Raw genomic sequence first — 21797 nt, 5'->3', positions numbered from 1 at the left:
CAAACAATTTTAATTCTTGCATCAACTTCCATAACCACAATAAATCACAGATACCTTGAGTCATTGCCCTGAATTCGGCTTCTGCACTGGATCAAGCTATCACATTTTGCTTCATATTTCTCAAGGTGGCTAGATTACCACTAACAAAAGTACAGTATCATGATGTCGATCTCCTATCATCAAGAGACTCAGCCCAATCTGCATCTGTAAAGGCTTTAATCTGAAGGTGACCATGCTTTGAGAAAAAAAGTTCTTTCCCAGGTGTAGCTTTTAGGTATCGCAAGATGCAAAAAACAACCTTCAAATGAGATTCACGAGAATCATGCATATACTGGCTCACTAGACCAACTGCATATGTTAGTCCGGTCTAATGTGCAAAAGATAAATTAGTCTGCCAACCAACCTCTGATATCTCTCTAAATTCGCTGATTTTCTAACTCTAGCTTGCAATCTATGATTGGCTTCAATAGGAGACTCTGCCGATTTACATCCCAGCATTTCTGTTTCTTCCAACAGATCTAAGATATACTTTCTTTGAGAAATAAAGATTCCTTTATCTGATCTGGCAACCTCTATTCCAAGAAAGTACTTGAGCCTTCCCAAATCTTTGATTTCAAACTCCTGTGCTGGGCACTCCTTTAAAAGAGTTATTTCTTCCTTATTGTCACCAGTTACCACAATATCATTCACATAGATAATAGTGTAATTTTGGCCCCTACGATGCCTCATAAACAAGGTATGATCAGCATCGCTTTTGCAGTATCCAAAGGAGATCATCGCTTTACTGAATCTATCAAACCACGCTCTAGGTGACTGTTTTAGACCATACAAAGCCTTTTTCAATCTGCAAACTTTTCCTCTAGTCTTCTCATCCTCAAATTCTAGATGAATTTCCATATACACTTCTTCTTCCAAATCACCATGTAGAAAGGCATTTTTAACATCAAACTGCTGCAAGTCCCACTCAAGATTCACTGCACATGACAACAAAATTATAATGGTATTCATTTTAGCAACAGCAGCAAAGGTCTCTTGGTAATCTACTCCGTACGTCTGTGTGAAGCCTTTTGCTACCAGTTTGGCCTTATACCTCTCAATTGTACCATCTGCTCTATGCTTCACAGTGAATACCCACTTGCATCCAACTGGCTTCTTTTCCAGTGGGAGAGTAACCAGTTTCCATGTCTCATTCTTTGTCAAAGCTTTCATCTCCTCCACCATAGCTGCCCTCCATTTTGGATCGAGGCAAGCTTTCTTCCAATCCTGTGAGATAGAGACAGAGGAAACAGACAGTAGAAAAGCTCTATAGGAAGGAGACAGAGAATTATAGGAGATGAAATTAGAAAAAGAATGTTTAGTACATGTCCTAACACCTTTTCAGAGAGCAATAGGAATATCAAGATCATTATCAAAAGAAGGAAGAATAGACTGAGAATCAAAACTAAACTCATCAGAAGCCAAAGTAGACTCATCACATACCTCAAGATATCCAGGAATTGAATCCAAGGATTCCAGTTGATCAGCAGTCTTCTGCTCGATGGCTATATCTGTCTTGTTTCGCCGAGTATATATTCTCAAATCTGGCCTTTTTAGTCTTTCTCGAGATTTAGGTGACTCCCCCTGAGTATCATTGTTAGATATAGGCTCTAAATCTAGATTCTCCCCCTGAAATTGAAGGTTGTGAGAGGATGAGGATGAGGGAAAATACACCTCTTCCTTCCTATGCTCTCCCTGAAGAGGTAGATGGAAATAAGATTCAGATTCCCTGAAGGTAACATCTATACTCACAAAATATTTCCGCGAAGGAGGATGATAACACCTATATCCTTCTGAGTACTAGAATAATCAACAAAAACACATTTCAGGGCTCGAGGTTCTAATTTCCCACTATTAAGCTTATGAACAAAGCAAACACAGCCAAATACTTTTGGAGGAACGATATATGAATTTTAACCCTGCAAAACCTGGATAAATTTTGACAACCATCCCTGAACTTATCTAGTATAACATTATAGTCCCTCAACTTAAAAATGTAACATAAAATCCCTTCAACTTTCAAATTTTGCACAGCAAAATCCCTCTAACCTATAATTGTCGATTTTTCAGTTAGACACTGACCTGAATAGTTCTAGCACGGACCTTAGTCAATATTTCTCTTTTCTCTCTCAAGTTATGTGTAAATTGAATCATTGTTCTCACTGTAAATAGAATGATTTTTTAGGTGCAAAGAGAATAATTTTACAATTTGAATAAGAGAGGAGAGATGTTAACTAAGAGCCATGCGGGAGCTGTTCACATCAGTTTTCAACTGAAAAATCAGTAATTGAAAGTTAGAGGGATTTTACTGTGCAAAATTTGAAAGTTTAGGGGGTTTTATGTTACGTTTTAAAGTTTAAGGACTGTAGTGTTACAACCATATAAGTTCAGGGAAAGTTATTGAAATTTACCCTGCAAAACCTCTAAAGGACTCTTAAACTCTAATGTCCGAAGAGACATCTTGTTAATAAGATATGCAGCAGAAAGAATAGCATCCCCCAGTAAGGTTTAGGAACATTCATGATAAACATAAGAGACCTAGCAACCTCAAGTAAATGTCTATTTTTTTCTCTCAGCTATCCCATTTTGTGAACTAGTATTAACACAATTCTGATGTAAAATCCTATGTCTTCAAATACTCCTGAAAGACTCCATTCATATATTCTATACCATTATCAGTTCTCAATATTTTAACATGAGTATCAAACTGTGTACTAATCATTTTATGAAACTACTGGAAACAAGAGAAAACTTCATTTTTCCCTTTCATCAAATATACCCAAGTTAACCTACTGCAACAATCAATAAAGGTTACAAACCATCTGTAACACGATAAAAACACAGTTTGAGCAGGCCCCATACATCAGAATAGATAATCATAAAAGGAACTGAAGCCTTATTATTTATTGTAGAATAAGATTGTCTAGTATGTTTAGCAAACTCACAAGCATCACATACTAACAATTCAGTTTTGCATTGTTTAAACAGAAAAGGATAAAGTTTTTCTAATACAGTAAATAAAGGATGTCCTAGTCTCCTATGCCACATGATAATTTGTTCCTAAGCACCCATAGTTTGCCCCAACATGGCCTGACCAACATAATCATTCAAGAGATATAGCCCATCTTGCAGTCTACCACTACCAATCGTTCTCCCTGTCGTCAATTCCTGAAATACAGAATGAGTTGAGAAAAATTCCATTTTGTAGTTTAGAGCTTTTGTGATTGAACTGACAGATAAGAGGTTAATAAGAAAGGTAAGCACATGTAAAACAGAACTAAGATTTATATTAGGAGTGTATTTAATAGAACCTGTTCCAGAAACTTCGGATAAGGATCCCTCCGCAGTGCGAACTTTTTCTTTTCCTGAACATGGAGAATAGGATATGAATTTATTTAAAGAGTCTGTCATATGCTTGTTTGCTCTAGAGTCTATAACCCAAAAAGAATTATTAAGATTGGCTAGAAAAGCATTACCTGAGTTGATGAAATTGGAAGAGGCAACTGTGGTGGATTGCGATTCAAGTTGTGATAGCAAACGCCTTAGAGTCTGTATCTCTTCATTGGAAAACATCCCAGTGGTGGTAGTATCTTCAGACAGATTCACAACCTCATATACATTAGCTTGTGGTCTAGTAGGGCCTATCCTTTTTCCTCCATGCCCTTTAGTGGGGCGTCCATGCAGTTTCTAATAGTGTTCCTTAGTATGCTGATTTTTTCCACAATAGTCACGATGTAGTTGATCCTTATCTGATGAACCATGTGACTGTTCACGTGAGGAATTAGCAACTAGCCCTGCCTTATCAACAGACATAGAATGAATCATTGCACTCCTCCTGCTCTCTTCCTGCTGAACATAAGAGCATGTCTATCTTAAGGTAGGTAAAGGATTCTTCCCAAGCACTTGGACCCTAATTTGATCATATTCCACATTCAACCCAGCAACAAAATCATAGATTCACTCTTTCTCAACTAACTTCTGAAATTTAACTCATCATCAGGACATGAGGCCTGAAAGTCCTGGTAAAAATCTAATTCCTACCATAAACCACTCAATTCTGCATAATATTGAGCAATAGTTAGCTCACCCTATTTTATGCCATGAACCTTATTTCGAAGCTCATACACTTGTGCATTGTTCTCAACTTGAGAATAGATCTGAGAAACTGCACTCCAAATGGCAACTGCACTATTCAATAGTAAATACCCACGAGCTATATGTGGTTGCATGAAATTGATAAGCCATGACAAGATAAGAAAATTTTCTGACTTCCACTAACTGTAGGTAGGAGTAGACTTTTCTGGTTTTTGCTTATCTACGGTAAGATAACCATGCAACCCTCTAACTTGCATAAAAAGGAAACACGATCTAGAACATGCAAGGTAATTTATCCCATCAAGCTTTACGGGGCTAGTAATTAATAAAAGATTTTTAGTTATAGTAGTTATTTTGCCTTCAACTACTGAATTTTTTGCATCAAACATAATTAAGAGAACTGATTAAAAGAAACAGTAAGCAAAAAAACAAATACCCAAAAAATAAAATTGCAAATCAAGAGATAAGAATGGGTTGGGCAAATGCGTGGTACAGTAGGGATGTCGTTGGAAAAAAGTGCGACCAGAAAAACTGACCAGGAACAGGCTCACAAGCCAGCGCGTGTACACGAGGCGAAAACCTTCTGTCGGAGCGTGGGATCACGCGCCTCACCGGATGGCGGCGACACTCGAGGCGAGGACAGGTGACAAGGTTCTCTTCCTTCTTAGAGGGGCGGTGACAACTACCTCCCATGACAGACCCGCTTTCAATGCTTACCCACACAAACCCTAATTATTTCTTACTGTTCTCTCTCTGCAGAAAAAAAAAATGGCCAGATAAAATAGCTAAGGCTCTACCATGTTGAAATTAGAGAGAATTGAAGAATTTCTTGATGATTTCAATGTATTACAATGATTCAAATTTATACACAAAGGTTAGAGCCTTAATAGGAAAGAAAATAAAAGCTAATAAATACAAATATCCCTAATATCACTAATTTACATTCTAATTTACAGCTAAAGCACTAATTAAGGGATTCTAACATGTTCCAACACTTTTTCCCTCTGGAATTGTTGAAGAATCATTTATGGCAGCCGTGGACCAATTTCTTCAAGATAGACAGCACCTCAGCCATCTTCATAAGGAGAATTTGCAAAAACCTCAGAATAGAATGAGACAGCAAGTTGAAAAGAATAGAACAGAGAGAGAATTTGCAGTAAGGGATTTGGTTTATTTGAAGCTTTAGCCTTATAGGTAAGCTTCAGTGGTTGTGAGACAATCTCTTAAGCTATCTACTAGTATTATGGCCCTTTTGAAGTATTAGCAAAGGTGGGACTAGCTTATAAGTTAGCCTTACCTGCATCTTCATCTATCCATCATGTCTTCCATGTTTCTATACTAAAAAAAAAAATTAGGAGATGGTGTTACTCCTGTTAAAGAGCTACCTTAGTACCATGAAGATCAGTTTGTTGCAGTGTTATTAAAGTCGAAGAAAGGTGTCGGGCGAGGCATGGGGGGAGGCAAGGGGAGGCGAGCCCATGGCGACTCGCTCGGCCAAGGCGAGGCATCTAAGATGAGTCGGCCGGCTCATACCAACAAGGCGAGAGGCACTGGAGTGTTAAAGGCGCTGCCTCCTCAAACTGACGGCAAATTTTTTTTTATTAATTTTTTCTTAAAAGCATAAAACAAAAAGAAGCCCTATTGGATCAACACCGTGTCAGCCTTTAGCTCCTATCCCATTGGGCACTTCCCCAATTACGAAACAATACTACGTCTTACAAAACCTCGTCTCTAGGCTGCTGCCTTCTCCTTTAATCTGACATCTTCTCACTTCATCGAGCCTTTCTTATCGATAGATATCACCATCCCAATGATAGAAGGAGCAGATACGAGAAAGTAATAGCCCCTTCTTCAATTGAAAACAAAAGAGCGTATTCTCAAACCCCACAGACAGCAGAATGCAAAGAAACCAGGTATTTCTTCCTCTCTCTCTCTCTCTCTCTCTCTCTCTCTCTCTCTCTCATCTTCACATTCTTTCCCCTCTCTCTTCTACTCTTCTTCTACCTTCTTCTCCTCTCACTCTCACGCTGCGCACCTGCGATCCAGATCTGGTGACTTTTTTTTTTCTTTTTAGTTTTTTTCTTCTTTTGTCTCCTCTTATGCTGTTGAATCTCTTCACGGCATCATCACGCCGCGCAACCTATTACTACCAGTCTAGAACTTTCTTTTTTTTTCTTAATTTTTTTGTTAAATTTGTTAAATATTTGGTGTGATATGCTTTTATTATTAAATGGGTATTGTTGTTATATACTTTTTTTATTAAATGGGTATTGTGAATATGTAATTGTGATATGCTTTTGTTATTCAATGGGTATTGTTGTGATATAGGGCATTATGATTATGATATGTTTTCATTAAATGGGTGTTGATGCTCTTGCTATGATTGTGATATGCTTTTATTAAATGGGTATTGTGAATTTGTTATTGTGATATGCTTTTGTTATTAAATTGATATTGTTGTGATATGCTCATTTGATGTCTTTGCTATAATGTGTAAATAGTAATTGAGCAAATTATTGAAAAAAAATATATGTTATTTAATATTTTAATTTCTTATTTGCTTAAATTGGGAGTTTTGGGTTGTTGCTTTAATTAATTAATTTGTAATTTTCTTATATATGTTGCATTTTACTTCTTTTAGAGGCGCACGCGCGCGCGCACACAAATATATATAATTTAGACAATTTAGATTATGACGCACACACACACACACACAGATATGTATGTGTGTGTGTGTGTGTGTGTGTATTTATATATTTTAGACAATTTAGATTATGACGCCTTGCTTCAAAAAGGCCTCGCCTCGCCTCTCTCCCCTCGCCTAAAGCCATAGGGTTCCCTGTTGCCTTAGTGTGGCCTTTCGCTTTGATAACACTAATTGGTTGTTGCCCCCGAGGACGTGTTGCAAACAAGAGTTGTTTTGAGAGGTGATCAATGAGTTGAGCAAAGCCTCATTAAATGGGTTAATCTTCCACTGGAGGATACTACTTGGGAAGATAAAAAGTTTTATCACTACTCAATTTCCAGATTGTTCACTTTCTTGGGGACGAGAAATTGCTCAAGAAGGGGGTTTTTTACATACTATAGAAGGAGGTATAAGAATAAAGATAGGAAGTAATGTAGATGAGTATAGCTGTTTCTAGATATTCTAGAAGAGGTTATGAGCGGGAAAAGTAGTAGCAGTCACTAATTCTATTGTAACTAATAAAGCTAAAGATTGTTATAGTGACAGCTAAGAAGTTAGGCAGTTACAGCAGCTACAGGCCTACAGCTATAAAATCTCAACAGTTACCTTGTAATTCTCATCCAAGAACTATCAAGAAATACAATTTCTCTCTCTTTTCTCCCCCTATTTCTCTATTCTATTATCTCTCTCTTCTATTCTTCTTCTATACTATTTTTTTTCTGCTAGGGTTTCCCAAACCCTAACAGACATCTTGACAACAAATATTTTACTCATCAGCTCAAAGTTTGAAGTTTAACTTCATCAAGGAAAGTTTACCACTTAACTCCGCCTAAGTAGTTTTTGCTAAACCGGTCCCAAGCCCGATAATGGAGAAGGGTTGCGTTAGACGACAATCAACGTAAAAATTTTTTTACACCTCATGATATGGATTCTTATGATATAAACATTGAGGCATCCTCTACTTACAACGCGCTATATCGGACCTCAGGAATAGTGAGAAATAGGCAAGGGTGTAGAGCGTTTACCGAAAGCGACGCGCCATGCCAGTGCCATGGTGTGGTGTTAAATGAGCAATGGTTCCCACATCATGGACGAGTGTGAGTAAAGAAGTTAGTCCATAGGACAGATAGTAGAACAGAACATAAGATAAGCATAGAGAACAATAGAAGATACCATAGAAGGAGATCAATTAGAAAGGAACATAATAGGAGGGAAATCAAGGTTGGTACTTGGAATATTGGATCACTTACAGGAAAATTAATGGAGCTTATAGATACCTTGGAAAGGAGAAAGTTGAATATTGCTTGCACTCAGGAGACTAAATGGGTAGAAGAGAAAAGCAAGGAAGTGGGTAATTCAGGATACAAATTGTGATTTATCATAAAGGAGAGGAACAATAACGGAGTAGACATAATCATAGATAGGAAATTAAAAAATGCCGCAATAGCTGTGAAAAGAGTAGGAGATAGAATTATACTAGTAAAACTAGTACTAGAAGGAGAAGCAATAAATGTAACTAATGCTTATGCCCCACAAATCAGACTAGATAGTAAGAGTAAACAAAGATTTTGGGAAAATACAGATGATCTAATGCAAAGTATACCGAATAAAGAGAATGTTTTCATCAGTGGAGATTTGAATGGACATATAGGAAGTGATGAGCAAAGTTATGAGAATGTTCATGAATGTTTTGGCTTTGGTAGCCAAAATGAGGAGAGAAAAAGCATCATGGATTTTGCTATGGCGTACAACCTAATACTAGTGTTATAGAAAGTCAATCCTATAATTATGTACATAATATTCTTTATTAATTAGTTAGCACAATTATTGGGATCTCTTCCCAATTAGAATACTTAATTATAGGACTTTGTATATAAATACCTTACATCTCATTCAAGAAAATATACAGAAAATATTCTCTTCATGGTATCAGAGCCTAGGTTCCCTAGCCTGAAATTTTTTTTGAAATATATATTTTTTTTCCCTAGTTCTTCTCCTCCGACAACTGCTGTCTTCTAGGAGAACTCAATAGAGTTATCACAGTGTCTCACCACCCATCACAGAAGAAGGCCCAGGTGCCGATCGGCCACCCTTGGAAGTCCAGTGACAGGACTTGAAGCGCTTAGCCTTCACGCGCCATTCTTAAGTTCTGATCCCTATTCCATGCGCCGGCGAGTGAACGCGCGTGTGCCCTATTCCAGTGACGTCCAACAGTCGCGCCTCTTGTCCCAGGGTCGCCTCAACTTTGCGATTCCAGTTCAGTGGTTCATTGTTCAATTTGGGGCATTTCTTTTGGATCTCAAATATTTCTCTCCTTCGGGCAGTTAATTGTTGAGCAATTTCAAGTTTTGTTTTCACGGAATTCTTTTGTTTCTAAGTTTTATTGAATTTGTTTGAAGCTTGAGACAGAGTTGGTTATTAATCTGTGTTAGAATTTTGTTAATTTCATCTAATGGCGAATAATAAGGCTATTATTTCTGATGTGATTCTAATGATGACTAAAATCACAGAACACAAACTTAATGGTTCAAATTACCTGGAGTGGAGTAAGACCGTCAGGGTCTATTTACGAAGTATTGACAATGATGATCATCTGACTAAAGATCCACCCACTGATGATACAAAGCAAGCTTAACTTAGGGAAGATGCTCGGTTGTTTTTGCAACTTCGGAATTCGATTCATAGTGAGGTAATTAGTTTAATTAATCACTGTGAATTTATTAAGGAATTGATGGATTACTTAAAATTCTTGTATTCTGGTAAATGAAATATTTCTCGTATTTATGATGTGTGCAAAGCATTCTATCGTGCTGAGAAGCAGGATAAGTCTCTCACGGCTTATTTTATGGAATTTAAGAAAGTATATGAAGAACTTAATGTCTTGTTGCCTTTTAACTCTGATGTGAAAGTCCAACAGGCTCAACGAAAGCAGATGACTGTTATGAGTTTTCTTGCGGGTCTTCCTTCAAAATATGATACTGCTAAATCTCAAATCCTACCTAGCTCTGAAATTTCCTCTCTACATGATACATTCACACGTGTCCTTCGTACAGAAAGTACCCCTTGTTAGTCAAAATATGAACAGATAACAAAGAAATAAAGGAGGAAATTCAAGCAATAGAAGTAATCAGCATAATGGGGAAACCAATTCTAATATGGACTCAAAAGGAGTTATTTGTTATTATTGTCATGAGCCTGGTCATACAAAATACAATTGTCTAAAACTTCAGAGGAAGAATCAGCGGTCTCAGATAGCAAACATGGCAATAGATGAGTCTACAGTTGCACCCTCATCTGAGAAAACTGTCTTAATATCTGCAGAGGAATATGCACAATTTTCTCAATATCAGGCATCTCTAAAAGCCTCTAATTCCCCTGTCACTGCTATCGCTGAGTCAGGTAAATCCACTACATGCCTTGAATCTTTCTCATCCAAATGGGTCATTGATTCTGGTGCTACAGATCAAATGACAGGTAATTCTAGTCTTCTATCATCTTTTCAGTCTCATCCTACCTCCTCCACAATTACTTTAGCTGATGGTTTTACTTCTTGTGTCATGAGTTCTAGTACTGCAAACCCAACGTCATCTATTTCTTTATCATCTGTTTTATGTCTACCTAAATTTTTATTTAATTTGCTTTCAGTTAGTAAACTTACTCATGCCTTACATTGTTCGGTTTTCTTTTTTCCTGATTATTCTTTGTTTCAAGATCTTATGACGAAGCAGATTATTGGTAGAGGATATGAGTCCGGTGGTCTCTACATCCTGAATAAATATGTACCGCGATCTCTTACTTGCTCCAGCACCTTAACTCCGCTCGAAATTCATTGTCGTTTAGGCCATTCCTTCTTGGCTACCTTGAAGAAATTATGTGCTCAATTTCAGTCTTTGTCCGTCTTAAAGAGTGTGAGTCATGTCAGTTTCCTTAGCACCATTGTTTACTTTCTACACCTAGAGTCAATAAACGGGCTTCATCCCCTTTTGAGTTAGTTCATTCTGATATTTGAGGTCCTTGTTCTATTACTTCTAAAACTGGTTTCAAGTATTTTGTTACATTTGTTGATGATTATTCCCGTGTTACTTGGTTGTTTCTAATGAAGAATCGTTCAGAATTGTTTTCTATTTTTTGTGCCTTTTGTGCTGAGATTCAAACTCAATTTAATACTTCTGTGCGTATATTGAGAAGCGATAATGCTAAGGAATATATTTCTGGCAATTTTCAAGCTTATGTCATAAAAGGGCATTCTTCATCAAACATCTAGTGTTGATACTCCATCCCAGAATGGGATTGCTGAAAGAAAAAATAGACTTCTTGAGGTAGCACAGACACTCCTTCTTCAAATGAAAGTCCCTAAACAATTTTGGGATGATGCAGTTTCTACAGCTTGTTTCCTGATTAATCGTATGCCATCATCTATGCTTAATGGTGACATTCCTTATACCATTTTGTTTCCTTCTAAATCTTTGTTTCCCATTGAATCTCGTATCTTTGGTAGTACTTGTTTTGTGAGAGATGTTCATCCACAGGTTACTAAACTGGATCCCAAGTCTCTTAAGTGTCTCTTCCTTGGCTATTCTTGACTTCAAAAAGGGTACAAATATTTTTCTCCAACCCTTAATCGTTATACTGTGTCTGCTGATGTTACCTTTTTTGAATCTACTGCATTCTTTCCTCCCTCTCCTAGTTATGAGAGTCAGGGGGAGGAAGATGATCGCTTAGTCTATTCTGTCCATCCAGTGTCAAGTCCTCAGCCAAGTCCTCAGAATCCTCCTGCACCAGCACCTGCTCGACCTCATCACCCACCTGTTGTTCATGTTTATTCCAGGAGATTGGAGACTCGACTCAAATCCTCCACCAGCTTCTTTGTCAGAAGATCCAGTTTCATCCACTGCTCCTCAGTCTGACTTAGATCTTCCCATTGCTCTTCACAAAGGTAAGCATCAATGTACTTATCCTATCTCTTCCTTTGTATGTTATGATCAATTGTCTCCTTCATCTCGTTGTTTTGTTAGTTTTCTAGACACTATTTCCATTCCTAAAACTGTTGCCGAGGCATTGTCCCATTCTGGCTGGCGTGCCGCAATGGAAGAGGAAATGATAGCTTTAAATATTTGATACTTGAGAATTGATGCATCTGCCTCCAGATAAGAAAGCTATTGGATGCAAATGGGTTTTTACAGTGAAAATGAACCCCGATGGTACTGTGACTCGTCTCAAGGCTCGCCTTGTAGCTAAAAGATATGCTCAGACTTATGGAACTGACTACTCTGACACTTTTTCACCTGTTGCTAAACTAGCTTCTGTTCGCTTATTTGTTTGAAGGAGCAGAAGCGTGAAAAACACAAGTTTATACCATTGAATTCAAAATTTTTCACCTAGGGTCACATGTATCATGCAAGATTTATTTTTATCTATTTGATTTCAATGATAAACAACATATTAAAACTCTTTTAATATGTTTTTGGATCTGTATTTGCCATTTAAGATTTTAAAATTAATCAGATTAATTTTAGGACCCTAGATTAAATCAAGACCAAACACACTAACCTCTTGATACACTGCAGTGTATTTGCGCCTTTGAGATGCGTCTTCAGGACACCAGATGTTGTCCCTCTAGCTTGTCCACACCAAGAACACCTATGACAACCCTTGAACAGCTTCTAAAGCTTTTTCTATTAATTAGAAAATCAAGTTTTGCCTTTTAAGAGATTAAAGATGTAAACAGGACACTAGAAACAATTTCTACTATTTTTAATTCAAGAGATTGATGGCTAATCTCATTGAATTGATGAGAAATGAAGAAGAAGAGATGGAGAGCCTCAAGGTGGCGGCACAAATGAGAGTAGCAGCTGGTTGTGTTATTTTCTTTTCATAACACTTAAATAGCTAGGTCAACACATTAAACCCTTGCCACATGTCACCCTCTGATTGGTTCTAGGTTTAATTGACTCAATCACATTGTGCCAAGTGCCAAACCTTATTACTAATTGGGTGGCCATGGCATGCTATGCTAAGTGTTAACTATGGTCTATGAGGTGCATAAAATGATTTAGAGAAATCATTTATGGTAAGAAAGAGTTCTGATGATATTAAGAGTTGATATCATATCTCATTGCCAATTAGTGATGAGCCTAATGTTTTCCTTCATGGTGATCTCCGAGAGGAAGTTTATATGGAGCAACCATCAGGATCTGTTGCTCAGGGGGAGTTAGGCAAAGTTTGTAGATTTTGAAAATCCCTTTATGGCTTGAAACAGAGTTCTCGAGCTTGGTTTGGCAGGTTCAGTGAGGTAGTTCAGCAGTTTGGTATGCAGAAGAGCAAGTCTGATCATTCGGTGTTTTTTAGAAATTCTAAAGCTGGACTAATCCTACTTATAGTATATGTTAATGATATTGTCATTACTGGAAATGACTCTGCAGGCATTTTTTCACTCACGTTATTCCTTCAAACTCAGTTTCAAACAAAAGATTTGGGTTTATTGAAAAATGTTTTAGGCATTGAAGTTTCAAGGTGTAAGAAAGGCATCTTCTTATCTCAGAAGAAGTATGTCCTTGATTTATTGGCAGAAACAAGTAAATTAGGTGCCAAACCATGTAGTGCATCAATGACTCCCAATCCTCAGCTCACAGCAGGAGATGGTGAACTATTTGAGGACCCTGAGATGTATAGAAGATTGGTTGGCAAACTTAATTATCTCATAGTAACCCGTCCAGATATTACATATTCAGTTAGTATTGTAAGTCAATTTATGTCCTCTCCTACTGTTACCCATTAGAAAGCTTTGGGACAAATTTTATATTACTTGAAGGGTGCTCCAGGTCGTGGTCTCTTATATAACAATCATGGGTACTTAAATGTTGAGTGGCTTTCAAATGCAGATTGGACAGGTTCAAAGATTGATAGAAGATCCATTACAGGATATTGTATCTTTGTTGGAGGAAACTTAGTACCTTAGAGAAGTAAGAAACAGACTGTAGAGCATAATTAATATCTATACTCCAACTTGAGAGGGAGTGTTATACAAAGTCAATCCTATAATTATGTACATAATATCCTTTATTAATTGGTTAGCATAATTATTGGGATCTCTTCCCAATTATAATACTTAATTATAGGACTCTTTGTATATAAATACCTCGTATCCCATTCAAGAAAATACACAGAAAATATTCTCAACTAGCAAATACCTACTTTATAAAAAGGGAGTCACATTTAGCGACTTTCAAGAGTGGGCAACATAGAAGCCAATTGACTTCCTCTTAACCAAAAAGACAAATAGAGCTCTATGCAAGAATTGCAAGGTCATTCCGGGATAGGGTTTAACAAGTTAACATCGGCTAGTGATCTTGGATATCAAGTTTGGGAATAATTCAAATAAGGCTAGAAGAAATATTATAACTCGAACAAAGTGATTGGAGTTCAAAGGAGTAAAACAAGTGAAGTTCAAAAATAAGCTTCTCAAGTCCGAAACATGGAAGCTGGATGTGAAGGCCAATGGTATGTGGATACGAATAGCATCAAAGATTAGAAAAGTCGCTAGAAAAGTACTTGGAAAGTCTAGAGGACATGCACCACCCTCAAAACAGAGATGGTAATGGAATGAGGAAGTATAAAAGATAGTAAGAAGAAAGGGAATGGTATAAGAAATTACCTAAGTGTGATAATAATGAGGCATATGAACAGTACAAGATAGCAAATAAAAGAGACAAAAAAGGCAATTAGTAAAGCAAGAAAGCAGGCCTTTGAAAAGGGATAAATTTTAACAATTGTCCCTGAATTTATACGGTTGTAACACTATAATCCTTCAACTTTAAAATGTAACATAAAAGCAGCTAAATTTTTAAATTTTGCACAGTAAATTCCTATGCCTTTTAAGTATTGATTTTCTAGTTAGAAACTGACGTGAACAGCTTTCACGTGGTGCTTGGTCAACATTTCTCTCTTCTCTCTTATGCAAAGTGTAAAATTATTCTCACTACACGTGAAAAATTATTCTATCTATAGAGAGAAAAATGATTCAATTTACACATGGTTTGAGAGAGAAAAGATAAATATTGATTAAGCTCCATGCTGAAACTGTTCAGGTCAACGTCTAACTGAAAAATTGATAATTAGAGATTAGAGGGATTTACTGTGCAAAATATGAAAGTTGATAGGGTTTTATGTTGCATTTTTAAGTTAAGAAACTGTAATGTTATAACTAGATAAGTTCAGAGACGGTTGTTAAAATTTATCCCTTTGAAAAGTTATATGAGAAACTTGGAACTAAAGAAGAGGAGAAAGATATTTATAGATTAGCAAGGAGGAGAGAAAATAAATGTCAAGAACTCAATCAAGTTAGGTGCATTAAGGATAAAGAATGAAAAGTGTTGGTGAAAGATGAGGACATTAAAGAAATATGAAAAAATTATTTTGATAATCTCTTTAAAAATAGTCAAAGTGATAATAACGTGAATATGGACTACAAAGCAATAGAAAAGAACGTGAATTATACTAGAAGGATTAGATCTTCAGAAGTAAAGGAAGCACTTAAGAGAATGAAAGTGGGTAAAGCATGTGGACCCGATAGAATACCAATTGAAATTATTTGGGAGACATGGGAGTGGCATGATTAACTCAATTGTTTAAAAAGATTCTAAACTCAAAGAAAATGCCTGATGAATAGAGGAAGATTATTTTAGTACCTATTTTTAAAAAAAAGAGAGACATACAAAGTTGCTCAAACTATAGGAGAATTAAACTCATAAGCCATACTATGAAATTGTGGGAGAGATTTGTGTAAAATCGACTATGTCATGACACTTCTATCTCTACCAATCAATTTGGCTTCATGCCTAGTCGTTCAACTATGGAAGCGATCTTTCTCATTAGAAACTTTATGGAGAAATATAGAGATGTGAAGAAAGATCTACATATGATTTTTATCAATTTAGAGAAAACTTATAATAGTGTTCCAAGAGATATCTTATGGAGAGTGTTAGAACAAAATAGGGTATCTATTAGGTACATACAAGTGTTAAAAGATATGTATAAAGGAGCAAATACTATTGTGCGCACAGTGGGAGGGGACACGAGATTTTCCTATCTCAGTTGAATTACACCAAGGTTCAGCGGTAAACCCTTACCTTTTTACATTAGTTCTAGATGAATTGATGAAACATATACAAGAAAGTATCCCTTGATGCATGATGTTTGCGAATATATAGTTCTGATAGATAAGATGCAAGAAGGAGTCAATACTATAGAAAGCTAGAGCTTTAGAGAAGTACTCTAGAGTCAAAGGGTTTTAAGTTAAGTAGAACGAAGATAGAATACATGCATTGCAAGTTCAGTGAAGGTCAAACTGATGATAGGGAAGAAGTTAGTTAGGATGAAGTGATATTGCTCTAAAGTAATCACTTTAAATATCTTGGCTCAATCCTTCAAGTAAATAGAGGATGTGAAGAGGATGTTTGTCATAGGATTAAAACCGAATGGTTAAAGTAAAGGCGTACCAAGGAAGTTTTATGTGATCGCAAAATTCTCAATAAGTTGAAAGGAAAATTTTACCGTACAGCCATACGACCGGCCATGTTATATGGTAGCGAGTGTTAGGCAATGAATGAGTCGTATGTGTCTAAGATAAGAGTTGCGGAATGAAAATGTTAAAATGGATGAGTGGTCATACGACACTAGATAAAGTCCATAATGAGAGTATTAGAAAAAAAGGTAGGAGTGGTGCCAATTGAGGATAAGTTTAAAAAAGGGAGATTGAGGTGGTTTGGTTATGTGAAGCGTAGATATACAGAGGCTCCAGTTAGACAAGTAAAGCACATTAAGTTAGAGGATAGAAAGAAAAGAAGGAGTAGACCTAAACTAACTTGGAGGAAAGTAGTACAACATGACCTAGAAACATTACACATTTCCAAGGATTCAGCTCAAAATCGTTTAGAGTGGAGAAAGAGAATCCATATAGCCTACCCCAATAAATTTTTAGGATATAGGCTTAGTTAAGTTGAGTTGAGTTAAATTTAAGGAAATTTTACCACTTACTCTGTATATTATATCAATAATTATTCCCAATCATAAGTTTTGCCATGATAGATTAAACAATATATTTTTGAACCATAAATGTTGTCATCAGTTGAAATGAAGCAGTAATGAACACTATTAGACCAATCACCCTAACAATTTAATAAGTTTTGACAGATTACCTGTACATCTCAGCTGCAAACACACCTTCAACAGAAGTTTTTGCAGAACCTTCGTCAACTAATACATAGCCTGTCCTGTCAAGTTCAACTTGGCCTTCCAACAGCTGGCTATTAGGCAAATGACCAATGCCATAGAACAAGCCTCTTGCCTCAAGTACAAATTCTTCCCCAGTATCAAATTTTCTAGTCAAAATACCAGACATCTGGCCTTTAGTATTGCTAACAACATCCACCGCCTCTGTATTGAAGTGCACGGTGATATTTGGATTTCTGAACAATCTGAAACATTCGCGATGATCAACCTGTTAAACAAACATTCAGGGAGTTGAAAACTCAACATACAAATTGTTCATTAGTATATATTCACCGTATCAAGGCAGCCAATTAGATAAAGAAACATGAAAATAATCTTTCACAGCAAACTGTGAGCATCAGCAACTAAGCATTTGATGTAATGACCTAGAATTTAACAAGCTAATAGAGGAAGTGGAGGACTGCAACGCCCTTAAAGCCACTTTCTAAACAATTCCATTTTATAGAGATTTTATTTCTATTAAATTGGAATACCTAGTTGAAAATTTTGGAAAATTCACAGTTTTTAAGGGAAAATTAATGAAGATTCCTAAAAAACATAACATAATGGATGAGTATATGAAGCAAAATGATGATGGAACTAAATCTATTAAAAAGGGTTAATTAACAAAAAAAAATCCAGCACTTACAGTGGATTCTCAATTATATAGCTCATTATTTTTTTTTTAATTAATGTCTCAGATGAACTTTTTAAGTTGTTTCAATTTTACCTTCCATTTATATTTTGGCTAATTGGTACTGGAACTTATTAACATGGCATCTGAGGCTCGTAAAAGTAAATAAATAAACATATAAAAAGCTGACTCGGCAAAATATCAAATTAAAGAGCTTTCTGAGTAGGTCAAAAAAATCCTGTCTTCAACCTCCAGCCTCGTCTACCCATTGGAGGAAACAGGTCGCTTGACCTGATATTATATTCTTTCATACTGCTTCAAGATTTCATCACATTTTTCACATGCTAACTTACCTAAACATAGATTATCGCAAAGAGGACTAAAGCCCAATGAATATTGATCCAAGAACACACAATCAAAGGGAAACAAATTTGCAACTAAAACAGGGTTAACTCTCTCTTCAATGAAACTATAGCTAAACCTTACAATCATGTGTCCCACCCACCCAGAAGGATCAACATCCAAGAGGTTAAGGGAAGGAAATGATGGAAGGTAACCTTCGGCAAGGCAAGAAGATGGTTTTGGCTAGATTGGAGTCTACCATTAGACACCAGTGCTGGAGCATCCAGGATGGACAGTGAACTCTAACTTCAAAAGCTCTGAATGGTATCTAGATTGGGAGAGTTGTGGGTCTTGGAGCCTAGGCCATGGTACGCTATTCAAAGCAATTTAGCAATGTGTCTTTATTTCTATGGATAGTTGAATTGATGGGAAGCAGGTGGGATTTTAATTCTAGACAGAAGGTTTAATTGATGGAGATAAATAGAGAGAGGAAAACAAAGCAAGAAATTAGCACAGGCCAAGTAGAGAAAGAGAGGAATACCTAATCTAAAAAGGGGGCTTTATTAAAGGAACTAGTTGGCAATTTTTCTTGCTGAATCAGCATTATTTTTGCCAAGTTGGTTTTTTATTGACCTCAGATTCCATATCAGCAAAATCTAGCTCCAATTAGCCCAAAAATGACCAGAGACTAAAATTAAAACCATCTAAAAGTTCGTATGAAACATTGATTGAAAAAACAGAAAAATAAAAAAATAAAAGCTGTAAGTTCAGGAGTTTTTTCGGTAATTAGCCATTAAAAAGTTTGAAGTATGCTATAATTTTACATTCAGCATTTCAATAATAAGGGAGATAGGCCATGGTTTTGTTAAGGGGAGTGTGTGTTGTCCGTGTCCTGTGTGTGTGCTCGCGCCCTCTGTCAAAAAAAAAACCCACGGCCAAGGAGTTAGGCTGAAGATAATGGGTAGAGATGTGTGCAACCAAATTCTGACCATTATAGAGCCTAATGGAAAAAAATATGCCCTGATAACTTAAACAATCATAAGAAAGATTCCATCAAAAACTCACCTATCTTGCATTGCTTTAGATGCCCTAAGTTGATCCTTGCGCACAAGCAAATGAACATGACAGGCATACTTGGTTAGGTATAATGATTCCTCTGTAGTTGTATCACCACCTCCAACAACGGCTAGAACCTGCCCCTTAAAACAGCGGTGAGGCTCCATCACAAATTGCACAAGCACTAATTCCCCTACTCCAAAATTCATCTTCACAAGGTAACCTGAGCCTTTTTGCAGCAGCTCCTGTAGCAAAAATGAGGCTGTGGCACTTAACCTGAAAAGTTAATGTAAATTAAAAAAAAAAAAATTCATATCACAATGATGCTCCTTTCTTTTAATCTTTTTCAAACACCAATTAATAATGATCCACATCCTATTATTAGCACCCTTCACGGATTTACATGGGGGGCAGTTGGGGCAATTGCCCCCACTGTCCATATAAAAATTTTGATGTACAATCTATATTTCTATGAAATTGTCTCCACTAAATTTTAAGCATGTCTCATTTAAATTAAATCATTATAATTTTTTAGTACATAAATATATATGCATGTGTATTGCCCCCCTTAATTTTAAATATGCCTCCATGTAAATCAAATAATTACAATTACTGCAAATTAGAAAGGACATAAATAAAGGAAGGCTCGTATCCATAAAAGAAAGGGATATTCATCACCCACGACCTTGAGTCCACAGCATATCACTCACATATATATAAAAGAAAAGCCGCTGACACATATTGCATATATAACCTATGCCAAGTCATACGGTAACCATAACGAGATAAAAAGTAAATAAATCTTCTTGCTCCAGTAATAAGCTGCCATCAGATTCAATGATGAGCTGAATTGATTTTGAAACCAGAAAAGGTCTTCCAGGCAGATTCAAAAATAGGTCTTCGTCAGCACAAAAGGCAAGATTCTTAGTACTTTAGTAATTGAAAATAATGTAACCAATCAAGCATATTTGTAGAACAGAATACCATAAAACAAAATGTCACCTTATGTTCACTACTTTTCACAGTGAAAGGACTGTTTTTAATATAAACAGATTCCACATCTTCTTGGAACAGTTCAGCTACCCAGTGTTCCGCTTGTCGTCACATCCTAGTCAATACAAAAAGTCAAGATTCCATCATATAATTTCACTTGAAACAACAGCTTCTTATATGCGTATATCATCTGTTCCATACAAGAACAAGAATTCAACATTACAAAAAAAAAAAAAATGCATGAAACTGAAAGGAAAGCTGATCCATTATTTCTATTCCCTATCCATCAAATATGGACCAGTTATTCCTTCTGGAAACCCTGGAAAATTCTCTACTTCAGTGGTAGTCATCAGCTGTCCACCAGGCACACCACCCATTTGATACCCCTCAAACACTACAGGTTTCAAATTGGCACGAGCAGCATATATGGCAGCTGTATATCCACCAGGACCTGAACCTATAATTACCACATTCTCAACACCTTTGGCTGCAAAAAATAAACACAAAATCAGCATCAAACAGCTTTAAACCAATGGCCATAAATGCAAACAGGAAGAGCATTACTTCAAGTGAGCACCTCAAATTTTCATTCCATGTCATCATATATACATACAGAATCAATTGTTCAATCCCTTCCAAAGCAAAGGATAGCGCTAAAAATAAAGAATTAGAGAACAGATTAGTCTAATCTTCAGAATTTTGACCGTTTAAATACAATGTATCAACACTAGATGCCTAGAAAATGCAGCAAATGTCCAATGAACAAACCTGAAACAACATAAATCAAAAGCTAAATACATATAACCTAATCACCACATCACAGAAATGGTTCACTTCTAACCAAATTAAACACATGTTAATTTGTCAAAAAGGGTTCAATCAGCACCACATATACAATCAATAAAAAAAATTGCAATTTGGCGCCTATGAAAAGCAAAGGACTAAATATATAATAAAAGCATAAGAAAAATAGCTTATTTTCAAACCAAATTAACATGCGTTGAAAATGAGGAAATCTAAATTCTATCTTGTAAATAAGTATAATTACCCACTCTATGTTATTCTCCAGCTAGATATACACAAATAGATAGACAAAGAGAAAGAAAAAGAGAGACCTGGTGAAGGCGGTGGCTGACTCGGAGAGGAGTTGAATGAGTTGAAATGAGCGAGTTTGACACAGAGAGAACGGAGAAGAGCAGGGACGGTGCCGTTTCCGAGAAAGAAGAGAGAGTGAGGAGGAAGAGAGAGAGTAGGGGAGGTCATGGCTAGGCGGTGGGTGTGTACGGCTCCGATTCCGATTCTTATCTCCGGAGTCGCAACCGTATCGGTTTCAGGCCATCCAATGAAAATGAAAACAGTAGCGAATACAAGTGCAGTGTGACAGTTAAAAGTTGGGATCTGTTGCCACGCGCTCTTCTATAATCGTGCAACTGCGAGTAACAATCACGTCCCATTTTTTATTTTTTAATAATGTTAATTTTTTTCTTTTTTTTATTATAAATTGTAATGCACTTCTTTTAAAATTGAAATGAAAACATAAAAACAAAATTACAAATATTTTTTATTGAAAGGTATAAAGATAAAACGTGTAGATTTGCAAAAGCGAGTAAATATAGAATATAGCACGTGAGGGAGTAAGATGAAGCACAGCTCAGTTCCTATCGCTTCCCTCCCCCTCGAAGTCCA

At 36.5% G+C, this 21797-nt stretch overlaps 2 protein-coding genes across 2 annotated transcripts in view; both read right to left on the bottom strand.

Moving 5' to 3' along the window:
* Nucleotides 1-3849, bottom strand: part of LOC110642387 (uncharacterized) — a 21234-nt gene extending 17385 nt beyond the window's left edge. Inside the window, exons 1-4 of the mRNA XM_058143255.1 lie at nt 3768-3849; nt 3475-3626; nt 3348-3401; nt 1480-1731 (exon numbers count right to left, since the gene is read on the bottom strand). Coding sequence (XP_057999238.1) covers nt 1480-1731; nt 3348-3401; nt 3475-3626; nt 3768-3849 — 540 coding nt within the window. The remainder of the gene's footprint in view (nt 1-1479; nt 1732-3347; nt 3402-3474; nt 3627-3767) is intronic.
* Nucleotides 3509-21797, bottom strand: LOC110650288 (NADPH-dependent thioredoxin reductase 3-like). The gene is made up of 6 exons (XM_058143875.1): nt 21227-21797; nt 20689-20764; nt 20121-20598; nt 19128-19394; nt 17014-17292; nt 3509-3885 (listed from the first exon to the last, which is right to left on the bottom strand). The coding sequence occupies exons 4-6, from the start codon at nt 19325-19327 to the stop codon at nt 3858-3860; spliced, it is 507 nt and encodes a 168-aa protein (XP_057999858.1). The 5' UTR covers nt 19328-19394; nt 20121-20598; nt 20689-20764; nt 21227-21797; the 3' UTR covers nt 3509-3857.

This window comes from Hevea brasiliensis, chromosome 3 (assembly GCF_030052815.1).
Source record: "Hevea brasiliensis isolate MT/VB/25A 57/8 chromosome 3, ASM3005281v1, whole genome shotgun sequence".
Classification (NCBI taxonomy): Eukaryota; Viridiplantae; Streptophyta; class Magnoliopsida; order Malpighiales; family Euphorbiaceae; genus Hevea; species Hevea brasiliensis.
This window is presented reverse-complemented; position numbering and strand designations above follow the sequence as displayed.

Coding starts and splice junctions, on each gene's coding strand:
- LOC110650288 (XM_058143875.1), bottom strand. CDS start 19,327: ATGAATTTTGGAGTAGGGGAATTAGTGCTTGTGCAATTTGTGATGGAG. Junction 17,293..19,127: donor TCTAAAGCAATGCAAGATAG/GTGAGTTTTTGA, acceptor CGAATGTTTCAG/ATTGTTCAGAAATCCAAATA. Junction 3,886..17,013: donor TTTGCAGCTGAGATGTACAG/GTAATCTGTCAA, acceptor TCTTATGTTCAG/CAGGAAGAGAGCAGGAGGAG.